Genomic DNA, 14,490 nt, shown 5'->3' on the forward strand with positions numbered 1-14,490 from the left:
AACTTGTGTACACACTTATTTGGCCTCGAGTTTCCTCTACCTGGGAACCACTTTCCTTAAGAGGAGAAGGAAGGCGGTAAAGGAGAGAAGGTATAGAAATACAATGTTTCAGTTGCCCCTGGAGCCCACTCAGGCTCACGGTGAGCACATGTGTACAGAACTGCTTCACAGGGTTGTCAAGGCTGCGACCTTTCGGAAACAGAACGTCTGGCCTGTCTTCCAAGGCAACCTTTTGATAAAATAAAAGTAGCTAGTATTACGGCTTAACCTTTATGCGCTACCCAGGGACTCCTAGACATACAACCTAAACCCGCAACTAGACATAGATCTGCGAAAGTTCCTGTACAGATATCTTCATTCCATTATTTACCACACTCAGAACTGGGAGTGGCTGAAAGTCTACCCGTTATCCCGACTCATAGCAACCCTACAGGACGGTACAGAACTGCCCCATAGGGTTTCCAAGGAGTGGCTGGTGGATTCGAACGACCGGCCTCTCGGTTAGCAGCCCAGCTCCTAACCACTGCGCCACGGGGGCTCCACCGTGAAAAGTCTAGGGAAAGTTAGTTTCACTCATTTTATGGAAGGCATACAGGGCTTCACAATGACTCTTGCCTTGTATTTGCAGTGCACGTGCGTTACTTTTGCAATCAGGGAAACACGAGAATCGGGACGGCGGGAGAAGGTCGCGCCTTGCCCACCCCGCTACAGCTTCCCAGCGCTAGGGACGCGTCTGCCGGCTCCGGGCAGTTTTCGCCGCCAGCAAGCTGGCCTTCGCCCGCCTCCGCGGATTCCCGTGGCCGCACAGTGGAGGCCGAACGCGGGGCGCAGCCCGCGGGCCGGGCCGGGCCGGGCCGGGCCGCCACCACCACCGGGCCCCGCAGCGCCCTGCACGCCGCGCGCCCCGAGCGCCTAAGCCCCGCCGGCCCGACCCACGCGCCGGAGGCCAGCGCAGCGCGCCTGCGCGCCGGGTCACGTGACGCGAGCTCCTCGCCCAGCGGGCTAAGCCACGCCCGCCGGGAGCCCGCGTGCGCTGGCCGGCCGGCGCGGCGCTGCCCACGTCCCTTCACGCGAGTCCGGCTGGGCTCGCGCCGCTGTTCTCGACCACCTCCTGGCCCCTCGGCCGGGCTGAGCTCCATGAGACCAGCGGAGCCTCCTAGCCTCCTTCCCTGCCGGCCGCACGCGCGCGCGAAACCGCGTCTTTCAACTGACAATGAAGCCGTAGCCGCGCAGCTCGGCCGCTCCGGGCGAATGGGCGCGAGGCCGAGAGGGGGAGGGGGAGGACGGTTGGGCCAAGCCCCGCCCGGGCCGCGCTCCTATTGGCGGGCGCCGCGGCTCTGGGCCCGCCCCCTAACGGACCTGTCGCTTTGTGACAGGCGGAGGGGTCAGTTCCTGTTGGGCCGGGGGCGGAGCCAGCGGTAGCCTGAGCTCCGCCCGGACGCCGGGGCTCCTCCCCTGCTCCTCTCAGCGGGGCGGGCGACGGGCGTGAGGGGGAATGTCATTGCTGCTCGGGGCCGCGGGGCCGCCTCCGTCTGCTCCTGCCCCTGCTCCGGCGCCCTCGTCCCGTCGGCTCTCGCCGCCGCCGCAGCTGCGCTGGGGATACGGATGGCTAGTGGGGCGCAGGGGCCATCCGCGTTGAGAGAGCGGCGGTCGCGGCCGCTGCTGAGGCGGAGACTCCCCGCCGCCGCCTCCACCCCCCGGCCCCCAGCCTCGCGGCGCTGAGGGCGGGAGCGCGCCAGCTCTTCCCTCCTCCTCCTCTTTCTTCCTCCTCCTCCTCCTCCTCCTCCCGGTCCCCGCCCAGCACCCCTCGCACCAGGCGGCGGCGGCGGCGGCGGCGGCGGCTGCGAGGAGCGAGACCCGCCGCCGGGGCACAACATGGCGGAGCCCTCGGCCCCGGAGAACAAGCACAAGTCGTCCCTCAACTCGTCCCCGTGGAGCGGCCTGATGGCCCTGGGGAACAGTCGGCACGGCCACCACGGGCCCGGGGCCCAGTGCGCGCACAAGGCGGCGGGCGGCGCGGCGACGCCGAAGCCGGCCCCCGCGGGCTTGTCCGGGGGTCTGTCGCAGCCGGCCGGCTGGCAGTCGCTGCTCTCCTTCACCATCCTCTTCCTGGCCTGGCTGGCCGGCTTCAGCTCGCGCCTCTTCGCCGTCATCCGCTTCGAAAGCATCATCCACGAGTTCGACCCGTGGTGAGTGCCGCCGCCCCTCCCCCTCCGCCTCCCGCGGCCGCGACGCTCGCCCCGGCCCTGACCCCGGCCCCAGGCGCGCCCCCTGCCCGCGGGGACGGGGACTGCGCCTCCGCCGGCCGCGCTCGCCCCGGCGCCGGGTGCGCCGCCTGCCCGCCGCGCTCAGCCCCGGCCCCGGGTGCGCCCCCTGCCCGCCGCGCTCGCCCCCGTCCCGCGTGCGTCCCCTGCCCGCCGTGCTCAGCCCCGGCCCCGGGTGCGCCCCCTGCCCGCCGCGCTCAGCCGCGGCCCCGGGTGCGCTCCCTGCCCGCCGCGCTCAGCCCCGGCCCCGGCCCCGGCCTCGGGCGCGCCCCCTGCCCGCCGCGCTCAGCCCCGGCCCCCGGTGCGCCCCCTGCCCGCGGGGACCGGAACGGTGCCTCTGAACCCCGCGCTCAGCCCCGACCCCGGGTGCGCCCCCTGCCCGCCGCGCTCGCCCCCGTCCCGTGTGCGCCCCCTGCCCGCCGCGCTCAGCCCCGACCCCGGGTGCGCCCCCTGCCCGCCGCGCTCGCCCCCGTCCCGTGTGCGCCCCCTGCCCGCCGCCCTGAGCCCCGGCCCCGGGTGCGCCCCCTGCCCGCCGCGCTCGCCCCCGTCCCGTGTGCGCCCCCTGTCCACCGCGCTCGCCCTGGTCCCGGCTGCGCCCCCTGCCCGCCGCGCTGAGCCCCGGCCCCGGGTGCGCCCCCTGCCCGCCGCGCTCGCCCCGATCCCGGCCCTGCTCTCGGGCGCGCTCCCTGCCCGCATGGACCAGGACAGTGCCTCTGCCCCCGCGCTCAGCCCCGGCCCCGGGTGCGCCCCCTGCCCGCCGCGCTCGCCCCGATCCCGGCCCTGCTCTCGGGCGCGCTCCCTGCCCGCATGGACCAGGACAGTGCCTCTGCCCCCGCGCTCAGCCCCGACCCCGGGCGCGCCCCCTGCCCGCCGGGCTCGCCCCGATCCCGGCCCTGCTCTCGGGCGCGCCCCCTGCCCGCCGGCACGGTTTGCCCCGAGCTGCCTGAGGCGGAGGCGTCGGGAGCCCGGGCCTGGCCAGTGCGGCGGCGCCCTGGAGGGAGGGTGGATGCAGCCCCTCGCCGCGGGCAGAGTCCGGAGCGGCCACGCCGGGAGCCCAGGTCGCTCGTCCGCCCGCGGCTGTCGTGCTCTTTAATTTTGCCGGCCCGGGTTGCTGCGTCCGATGGGCTCGGCCGCGGGTGCCCTGCGGTGCTGGACCCTTGTCAGCCCAGCCCCGCGGTTTTCCGCTCCCGCCGTGTCTCCTTTCGCTCTCATTGTAGCAGAAGGGGGAAGGAGAGCGGGCTGGTGTAGGAAAAGAAATGGTATCTCTGAAACTGATCTGAAAGCTGGGGACTCTTATTTATTTAGCATTAGGTATTTGCAAGAGTGGCTTTTTTCCCACAGTCGTCTTGGGGTGCTTTTTAGAGCGAGAGCGTTACTCCGTTAGCAAACTGTCAGCTTCAGTGTGCTGTGCACGGTACTCGAAAGCGTTGCATTAGTTCCTTCATTGCTGTTTGAGGGGGCTGGTGGATGAGCGAAGAACAGTGCTACAGTGGTGGGGGGCCCTAGGCTGTAATGTCCGAGCGGGACGTGCGATCGGGGACTGACCTGGCTGTTGCAGGAAGTTGCCCCATTTTTAAGAGCGCTCATGTAGACACTCCACTGGTCCGTGAATTGTTAGGTAAGGAAGATTGCTTTCATTTTTTTTTCCCCCCAACTTGCCCAACCTGAATTGAGAAGTCCTTTTTCTCTGAGAGCATACCTCTTAAACTGACTTAATTCATCTTGTTGACCTATCAACTTCGAGTTAGCCTTACTTTGTAATTAGAACTAATTAAATTCTAGGATATTTGTTTTGTCACTTGAAATACAGGGAGAGAATCTTGAGCGTCACGAAATACATGGATAATATTTCTTTGGATGGGGAATGTTCTTTACCCGTGTATTAAAAAGCTGGAGTGAAGTTCTGATAGAGAAACATTGGCAGTATATCTCCCACTGAACGCCAGAGGGGCCCACTCTTGGAGAATTCAGTTTAGATAAACAGTTAATTACTATTACATTCTCCCCTGAAATATTTTAATCCTATTTTAGCCTTTTTTTTTTTTTTTGCCCTAGGATTAGTTTTTGTTTTTAAATAACTTTTATGCTACTTGAAATCATAGAAGAAAATAAATCAGTGTGGCTTATTTATGATCCTCGGGATCTCTCTGATAGGCTTATTAACTAGATACAGTATTCTTAGGTAGTCTTAGCTGTTTTTGGATCACTTAAGCAAATTAGATAAAACTGAAATTGGAACCAGAAAATACAAACTGCTCATATTTTACTGAGCATTGTGAAAAGAGAAAGTTCTGTCTTTTCAGATTAGAACAGCAGAAATGGATCACAGACACCATTACGGGTAACAAGAGCTGTGCACAGCATTTCCGGAGGGTATCAGTCTTAAAAATAGAAGCCTGAGTACCTTTAATAGTCACTGTGAGGCTGAAGGTAAGGATCATAGAGAAATTCACAGCCGAATGGTGAAGGTATTTTGTCATTTTTTCTTATTTTGAAGGAAGGTTAGAAATCTGCATGAAGTCAGCCAACAATTACTACTAAAATTGAGTAATGTACTCATGAAAAGGCTTATCCGGCTGCTTCACAGATAAAGTAGTTAAGGATTCCTTTTTAAAAAATATGGTAAATAATCGAAAGTTGATTTTTCTCCATTTTCAAGAATATGGTTGGTGGGCATAACCTTTTTTTCATTTATATGAAACCATTTTGCTGCTAGTTTTCTATAAATATAAAAACCCATTTCTGTCACTTTATCTTTTAGCTAAATTCATAACATTTGGATTTTAATTCTTACATACTAATCTAAAAGTATACACCTTTTCTGTTTTTAAAACTTACTTAATAGATTTCAGTGTTCTACTTACTGATGACGTTTTCATATTTATGTTTTATTTTATTCCTGGTTAAATGTTTATGCTCATAATATTAGATAATTCTGATTAGTAGAAAACAGATTTACATAATAAAGGAATTGTCTCTTACTGTGAATGGAGATTTGCCAATATAAATCCAGTATCTAAGTATAATCGTTCAGGTGACTGAATGAGAGAATCAGGTTGCAGACCCCCCCCCAAAAAAAACCTTTTTTTGGTCAAAATTTTTTTTTTTAATTTTTATTGTGCTTTAAGTGAAAGTTTACAAATCAAGTCAGTCTCTCATAGAAAAATTTATATATACCTTGCTTTATACTCCCAGTTGCTCTTCCCTCTTAATGAGACAGCACACTGCTTCCCTCCGCTCTGACCCACTCTGCCCTCTCATCTCCTCTCCAGACAGGAGCTGCCCACATAGTCTCATGTGTCTACTTGATTCAAGAAGCTCACTTCTCACCAGTATTATTTCCTATCCTGTAGTCCAGTCCAATCCCTGTCTGAAGAGTTGGCTTTGGGAATGGTTCCTGTCTTGAGCTAACAGAAGGTCTGGGGACCGTGACCTCTGGGGCTTCTAGTCTCAGTCAGACCATTAACTCTGGTCTTTTTATGAGAATATGAGATCTGCATCCCACTGCTCTCCTGCTCTCTCAGGGGTTCTCTGTTGTGTTCCCTGTAAGGGCAGTCATCAGTTGTAGCCTGGCCCCATCTAGTTCTTCTGGTCTCAGGCTGATGTAGTCTCTGGTTTATATGGCCCTTTCTGTCTCCTGGGCTCATAATTACCTTGTATCTTTGGTGTTCTTCATTTTCCTTTGCTCCAGGTGGGTTGAGACCGATTTTGTGTTTCTTTTGGTATCTTTTAAAGATCTCAAGTAGTTAGACATCTCATCCTTAAATTCTTGTTGAAAATTTTTTCAAAATCTGAAGTGAAGAGTGGAGGGTGAATTGCTTGTCTTTATTACTTTGAATTTTTAAAGCAGTTTTCCTGCAAAGCTGCTAGTGGTGCCGATGCTTTAAGTGGTCTGTGATCTGACTTTAGTGTGGGAGCCTCACAGGTTACTCTCTTACCATGTCCCAATGACGTTAACTTTTAATAATATTTAAGTGTTTCTCTTAGGCTCGTATCCACAAACCAGCCTATCCTGGCCTGCCCACACCTTTCCCTACCCTTTTTTCCATGTCTGTCACTGTCTTCATTTCCAGTCTTTTTAGTGAAAGGTTTGCTTTCTCTGTTTGATTGTGAGTTATTTCTATAAATTTTATAAGAGTTCTTAAATTGCGTAAGACTGAAGTTAACTGCCCAAAATGACTCATTTTCACAATGTTATGCTGGTTTTTTTAAAATGTGTCACTGAAATTGTTTTATAAACCTTACCAACTGTTAAAAGAGGTGGTCTCTAATGGTGAATATTGGATATTTATTGAATTTAAAAGTATGCTGCACTTACTTAGAATTTAGCAACACTTTTGGTAATGATCTTCTCACCAGTTCACTTCAGTAATTTCCATCCTTAACACTTGAGTTGAGCAGACATGAGGAAGCAGTTTGAGAATATGTTGTCTGTGCTTGGCCAAACATTTGATGTAGTTGAGGGAACGAGTCTAACAGTACCTAATTTTTTCTTCCTTTTATCTGAAGCACATGGTAGGTTCTAGTTGTTTTTGTTGTAACTTTTAATATTTTTATATAGTATTAGTCGGTTACCTTTTCCATAGCTATTAACTTGTTAAATTGTGGTAGCTTTTCCCCTAGAGGCATTGTAAAACCTCCCTTTGTAAGGAGAGATGCTCTTTTCCTTGCCTTCGCAGGTTGTGGTGGGTTCTCCCTAGCGGTGGAGAGAGATCTCTGAACCTTGGGTTTTGGCTGTAGCTAGCTGTAAAAGGGCAGCAGATACCTTTTTGCAGGGTAGAAAGCTGCAGTTTAGAGTTGAAACTTGGAATGTAATTTTTCCATAGAAACTATGGTATTAATAGGTGATTTAGTACAGACGTGTTTCATGTTTCCTTGGAACACAAGTTTATTTGTAAGTTGGAGCCTACTTTCTGTACTTTGAGGTCTCGGTGTTTTCCTTCACTTTACAGGAGACAAAAAGAGGCTCTTGACCTCAGTACTTGAAGAAGACAAAATGGGTAACTAAACCAGTTTTAGAACACATCCCCACATCTTAAAAAGTCACTTTGGAAACCCTGGTGGTGTAGTGGTTAAGTGCTACGGCTGCTAACCAAGAGGTCAGCAGTTCACATCCACCAGGTGCTCCTTGGAAACTCTGTGGGGCAGATGGGGTTGCTATGAGTCGGAACTGACTTGACGGCAGCGGGTTTTGGTTTTTGGTTTGTGAAATCATTAGCAACAGCTGTCCAGCTGCACTGCAGGACAGGCATGCTGTCACTGATTTCATTGTAATTTGAAATCTTTCTAGCCTTGAGCTCCGAGATCATTACAAATTACAGGTAGACCATAGGTCCCAGGTGCAGGAAGTACCTTGAGCAGCTGAATCGGCTGATGGGATTGGACTGGTTCCCATTTTGGTTAAGTGTGGTGACTCCTGTAGGTAGTAATCACGGGCCTCATGAGGCATATCCTAGGCCCTGGAACCTTTTCTTTCCCTTTGGAGTATTTGTATCTTGAATACAAATGTGGGTAGGACGTAGGGCCCCTGGCTGCCATGAGTAGTTGACATAAAAACAAACTTGGTAGACCAAGCTTTGCAAACTTCTTAGCACAAGGATTTGTAGCGTGGCCTTTGACCCAGTTGTTTTGAATATGGGGTTACCCACTAACCTGTCTGTGCCTAATGTGCGTCTGATTCTATGCTGTCGGTGAATTTTGAGTGTTTTGGGATATGAGTAAATGTGAAGATGTCTCTTCATTGTAATACCTTCTCTGAGTGTTCATCGGTGCGCACATGCGCTCAGAAATAAAGAATGGAAAGGTTCGTGTTACTCTGCAGTGACTGAATCTTTTTTTTCCCTTAGTTTGTTTACTTTGAAAACGTAATGATCTCGGGGAAGGACAGTACTGCAATTTACCTGAATTTTAAAGCGCCCTTTAACTACACAGATCTGTTATATTGCTCAACTGTTGTCTTATGAAAATTGTCGAACATAAAAAGGTGCTGATAGAAATTTACAGTGAACACCCATACTCACCACCTAGATTCTACAATTAACATTTTACATTAGTTTATTGTATCTTTCCATTTGTCTGTTCCTGCTTTTAAAGCCCGTTTGGAGACACACACACAGTACGTTGTTCACTGTGATAAGAAGAACGTTATCCTTGTTCCCCGACTTCATTGTGAAGAGAATCTCTTACTTCTGGGTAATATTTGTTCTCTACAATACTTGAGTGTAATGTGTGTGAGTGCTGTTTCTACATCATTCTGAACCGGATTTTATGTTAGGATCAGATCCCATCGTTCCAGGCTTTGGCTAGTGACTTACCTGAGTGTATCTTAAGTCCTTTTATTAATTCGCCCAGGTCTGCTGTATTACTTTACTTTGCTATAACCGGTGTCTCAGGAAAAGCTCTGAAGTGGTCAGAAGATATCGGTGTTTTTATCAGTGGAAATCTGAAATTTTTAAAAATTATTCAGAGCCTGTCGGTCATCCTGCTGCTTACTCTGAGTCTTATTCACCGTGTTCTCTGCCACGCCTCCTCCAGATGTAATGCTTAATTTAGTTTTATGTATGATTGCAAAAAGGACTTTGGTCAGTCTTTACGATAAGTAGGAAAAAAAGAAAACGGGTTTTCAAATCTTATAGGACCCTCAAATAGAGTGCGTGGACCAAATGAATACTGTTGAAAGGAGCCAATTTCAGTGGTTCATCTGCTGTTCTCTCTTCGTGGCTTGTCTGCGTGCCCTTTTTGTCTGGGGCATATTTTTTGTTCTTAAACCACTTAGTCTTTCCTGAGCAGGCTTCTTTGTTGTTACCTTACTACTTCTGACTGTGAATAATGGCAGCACAGTGGGAATTTTTAGAAAATGGAATGTCTTAGGTAGGTGGAGGGTTAGGGTTGGGAGAGAACGGTAGTTGTGCCAGAGGCTTCACCGTTGCTGTTGTTGCTGTCGTTGTCGTGTGCCGTCGTGTCAGTTTCGACTTGGTGACCCATGAGACAGCAGAATGACTCTATAGGGTTTTCTAGGCTGTAGCCTTTACCAGAAGAGACTGCCAGTTCTTTCTCCTGCAGAACCGCTGGGTGGGTTCGAACCACCAGCTTTCGGTTAGCAGCATCCTTAGAGGCTCCCATAGTTCAGATAAATGTAGGCTCACTGGCTTTTGTAGGCTTGCCAGGAAACCTAACCACCATTTAGAGTTTTATTTCTTTGAAAAACTGCTTATTTGAAGTTTGAAATGAAAGATACCCTGATGTTTTTTGGAAAATAACCTGTTTGGTGATTTACCTCTATGTCGGTGAAGTTTGCACTATTTGTAGATAAACCACTCTCTAAACAATTGTGACCAGTACACTAATTAAAGGAGCCCAGGTGGCGCAGTGGTTAAGTGCTTCGCTGCTAATGGAAAGGTCGGCAGTTTGAGCCCACCAACTGCTACATGGGAGAAAGAAAGACCTGGCAATCTCCTCCCATAAAGATTACAGCCTAGGAAACCCTGGTGGCGCAGTGGTTAAGAGCTACAGCTGCTAACCAAAAGGTCAGCAGTTCGAATCCACCACGCGCTCCTTGGAAGCCCTGTGGGGCAGTTCTACTCTGTCCTATAGGGTCACTATGAGTTGAAATCGACTCGACGGCAGTGGGTATAGAGTTGTTATGAGTCCCAAATCTACTCGTAGGTAACGGGTTTACACTAATTAAATTGAGCTTATCATCTGTGACCTTTTTTCCCCCCCTTTCTATGGAACTTATTGTTGCTGGATAACTTTACTATATGGTAGAGGACACTTAGTTTTTAGAGTGTCTTACAAGCAGTAATATCTTAGAATTGAGATAAGGTAATGTGAACATCTTTTATTTCCGTAGATGAGAGATTTCAATTCAGTATGCCCCACAAGGATTGAATAATACAGGTCAGCCTGACTTCTGGGTGGCACAAGTGGTTGGCGTTTAACAGCTAACCTAGAGGTTGGCAGTTTGAACGCACCCAGTGGTGGTATGGAAGAAAGGCCTGGCAACGTGCATCTGTAAAGATTACAGCCGAGAAAGTCCAGTGGAGCAGTTCCACCTGTAACACATGGGGTGCCATGAGTCGGAATCGACTCGATGGCAACAGGTTTGCAGGCCTGACTGCGAAGTCTGTGTCCTCTAACTCTACCCTCTGCCTCTAAGGCAGGCTTAAATGAAAGTGTCCTCCACTTAATTTGTTTTTAATCAGCTACCCTGATTTCAGTCTTAACACTGGCCTATCAGAACGCCTGGTCACAACCCATGCTCTGTCTAGCTAACCTCAGTAGCTGGATGATGGCCGACTGCTTTGTTTTGATGTAGGGAAGAGAGAGGAGTTGAAGGTGGTTTGAAGTTACTCAACCTGAATGGCTAGGGAATTTTTAGACCTGGGGGCTTTAAGGTAATGGCAAAATGGGAGGAAAAGATGATTGAAGCTAATCAAATGGTATGTCCACTTAGATTTGTTTTGTCTGTTAAAAGTTTATAGTAATGAGATTGGAAGTATTAAGCCATTCCAGTTAAGGAACTATGAGGTAGGCAGCTATACTTTCAGAGTAAACTTACAATTCTTTATCCTACAGGATTTTTAGAGTGTATCTTGCCCTGTCTTCATGTTTTCTGACCAGAGAAGCTGAGGACCAGAGGGGTAAAGTATTTTTTTTCTAAGGTGGTACACTTATAGCTTGGCTAGAGTCGTCTTTTATACATCTTCCCACCTGTGTTTGCCTTAGAGGAAGGTTTTTGAGAAGTTACTTGAAAACTGTTGACTTAGAAGATGAGGGTAAGTTACTTTCTACCACTCACTTTAAATGGACAGTACTGGAAATGTTGGCAACTCAAGGCTAGCTGTGGAAACAAATACAGTTTAATTTTTTTTCAAAGAGTTTTTGTGAAAAGTTTTATGTTTGTATTAGTAAAGTGTTAAAGTATTAATGATTTAGTTGGTAATCAATTTGAGGTTCTTTTTAATTTCTTTTCATGCCTTGCAGGTTTATAGGATAGTCTCAGGGTTTTGAACATTTTTCTCCATGCTGTGGCTTTTTTTTTCTTTTAGTGATACCTAGCAGTCCCTCCACCCCCCAGAGACTTAGATTTTTTTAAATTTTCAACCCTAAAATGCATGCTTTGTGTCTCCTCTCCATAGACTGACGGATGGATAATGTTTGAGTGTATGAGACACATGTACATAGTAATGTGCGAATTAAAAGCTTATACTGTTTCCCTGCCATTTTAAAATTTAAAATAAGTACACTGATTAGTAATTAATTTCCATAAGGGTTCAGTGTTTGCACATCTTGAAGTATTGTTTATTACTAGCCAGGTTTGTTTTAAGAGGAACATAGGCCAAACGGAGGGACTGGAGGTGGACAAAATAATTATTAAAGTATTACACCATGTTGTTTGATCCCCAGCAAAAATAATGGGAGTAGAGAATTATTAGAAGGCAGCACTTGTGTAATATCCGAGATATTCTTTGAAAATATACTTTAAGTGTTTACATAACCAAGAGCAAAGAAATGTGTCCTGTAAAGACTTTTTATCATAGGTGAGGTGTTCAGCTTCAGTCTTTTTAAAAGAAAACATTTTCTTTTGAGGCGAAATGTAACACGTACAGAAAAGTTCCATAAACCTAATACACGGTATTATGAAGAACTGTAGGGTAGACACCCATGTGACCATTATCCAGGTCAAGAAATAGATCACTGCCACCACCTCAAGAAGCCCTGATGCCTAATTTCTGAATCTGTCCCTACCCAGACTTCTGTAGAATGGGTAGTCCGTGACTTACGGGGTTCTGCTCTGATGACTTTGTCATTAGCTGATTCTGACGTAAGTCAAATGCTCTTTTTTTTTTCAAGTTTTCATTATTATTGCCTTTTATTATCAGTATCTTTATAAATCTGATATTTGAACATCTTGAGAGTAATGTCAGTAAATTACACACTGCAACACCGGATGTAGTACATATTACTAACGATAAGATGTACCCCCCACCAAAAAAAAGATAGATGGTCCATCATAACTGGAATGCATCCTAAGTCCGGGGCTACTTGTAATTAACATCCTTGCTTTTGCTCATGGGTAATAAAACTCTGTGCCCCTTCCTCAGTAATATAATTTAGTTTTGGTTATTTTTAAACTTTAGATAAATAGAATTGTGGCTTTTGTGTCTTGCTTGTTTTGCTCAACATTGTTTTTAGTATTCATCTTTGCTGGTGAGATGGTGATTGAGTACATGAGTTACAAGGTTCAGCAATAATTTGAGTAACCATGCTACTTATCCACCTGAGGAGGTTGTCTGCTCTTTTCTAGCAGTAAGCACCTGTAGGAAACAGAAGGGGAGGCTACGATTTTCTTCTCTTGACATAAAAAATTCTCAAGGCTTAATTCTTGAGCTGGAGTCAACCTTGACAACTTTTTAAGGGATACTAGCTGGCCAGAGACATTCAGTCTTTCAGTTGACACTGAGGGTATAAAGAAGGGGGGATGGGGGAAGAGTACCACTCTTGGACAAACAATAATCAAATAACGAACCAGGTAAATGCAGAATTGCTAGTTTTAAAATTATGACTTTTGTTACTGTTAAAACTCATTTTAAAGAATGTTTTAGAACTGACATACGGAAGAGACAATGGGAAAGGAAGGGAGTGTTTGGTAGTTCTTGAAAGGAGCAAACAGAACGCTGAAAGAGGACCTGAGCTGAAGGGACTTAGGAAACCTAAGAATGTACTATTTGTTGTATCTTGGGTTGTGGGTTGTGTGTATGTGACTGTGTGATGGGATCTTGATTATCTCTCATTACTCATACTGTTTTCTATGTTGCTTTCTTCTTCCAATCTTTCATGGCCACCACTTTTTTCTTTCCCGTATCTCTCTTTCCTTTATGGATTTAGTACTTGGTTTTGGAAGAAGCATGGTGGTAGTAGGATCCTTTCAGAGACTGTCCTCAGGGTACAAAGAGCTTTTTTCAAAGGATGGTAAAGAAAGGTCAGGGGTCTTTATGTAGGAATTTGAAATCTATTGAGGTGTGAGAATTTGGTGTTCTGCGTTAGCAAGCGATACAGATAAACTTTTCTTTTAATTAGATAGTATTTAAGTGAAACAGTAAACATAAATACTGCTTAATCCGTTTCTATTTTTGGTCAGAATGATTTTGATCAAATTTGATGATATTTTTCTGCTGGACATTAGAATGAAACCTATACTACTTGAATGAGTAACAGTTGGTTTCTTTTGTGTACAGATAAGGGACTATGATTGTTAATTCATTGTTGAAGAAGAATTTAAATCGAAGACTACCTTTCTTCAAACTTTCAATTTAGTCAGCCGGTATTTCTATAGACTTCAGACTTAAAATTTAAACTGAGTATCATAAGTATGCAAATATCCCTTCTCTCCGAAATCCCAGGTGATACATGCCAAAGAGAAATATAAATAACAAATGAGGCTCTATTTGGATAATGATGTAACATAATGATTTAAGCTACCTTAGCACCTCTTGTGTTCAGCCTATGTGAATTCCCTAGGGAGTCAAAGGTAATTTTCTGAAAAGTATTAAATGTTAGGAAACATGTACAGGTACACCTCTTTCAGAAGCTACAATCTATTATAGCTTATCTGCCTTGGGTAAGAGGTATAGGTACAGGTTTTATTAATTCTAGTGTAAAGCAAACTTTTTGTTTAGGGCTGTTGTTTGACTAAGTAGATCAGAGTCGTTTCAAGAGTTTAACACCTGTAGTATAAAGTCAAGGAAACTTATTTGTTCTTTGCCTAAATTGTTAAGATACAGTTACAGTAATATGAATTTTGGTGCTTATATCCTCCCCCTCGGAAGCCCTGGTGGCACAATGGTTAAGAGCTACAGTTGCTAACCAAAGTGTTCGGCAGTTGGAATCCACCGGGTGCTCCTTGGAAACTCTACCGGGCAGTTCTACTCTGTCCTATAGGGTCGCTATGAGTTTTTTTTTTTTTTTTTGGATCCTCCCCCTCCTCAATTAGTAATAATGATGTCAGTGACAAAACAGAAGATCTTTTAGGACAAGCAGGCCTTTTTTTTAATGTTCCTACAGTGTCCTGTATTTTCTAATCATAGGCAGTATTGGGAATATAGTGAGTGCTCAGTGAATGTTAAACCGGACCTTTATCCTCAGTGACGACCACATCTTATGTTCTGATGGTGATTGTGATAGCACAACAGGGCTCCGTTGTGTAATACTTTGATAAACCTTT

At 47.4% G+C, this 14,490-nt stretch overlaps 1 protein-coding gene across 1 annotated transcript in view; it reads left to right on the forward strand.

Moving 5' to 3' along the window:
* Positions 1-1,818: 1,818 nt before the first annotated feature.
* STT3B (STT3 oligosaccharyltransferase complex catalytic subunit B) overlaps positions 1,819-14,490 on the forward strand; it is a 101,627-nt gene continuing 88,955 nt past the window's right edge. Inside the window, exon 1 of the mRNA XM_010595536.3 lies at positions 1,819-2,189. Within this exon, the coding sequence (XP_010593838.2) occupies positions 1,876-2,189 (314 nt within the window). The 5' untranslated portion in view covers positions 1,819-1,875. The remainder of the gene's footprint in view (positions 2,190-14,490) is intronic.

The sequence above is a fragment of the Loxodonta africana genome, chromosome 27, assembly GCF_030014295.1.
Source record: "Loxodonta africana isolate mLoxAfr1 chromosome 27, mLoxAfr1.hap2, whole genome shotgun sequence".
Taxonomy (NCBI): domain Eukaryota; kingdom Metazoa; phylum Chordata; class Mammalia; order Proboscidea; family Elephantidae; genus Loxodonta; species Loxodonta africana.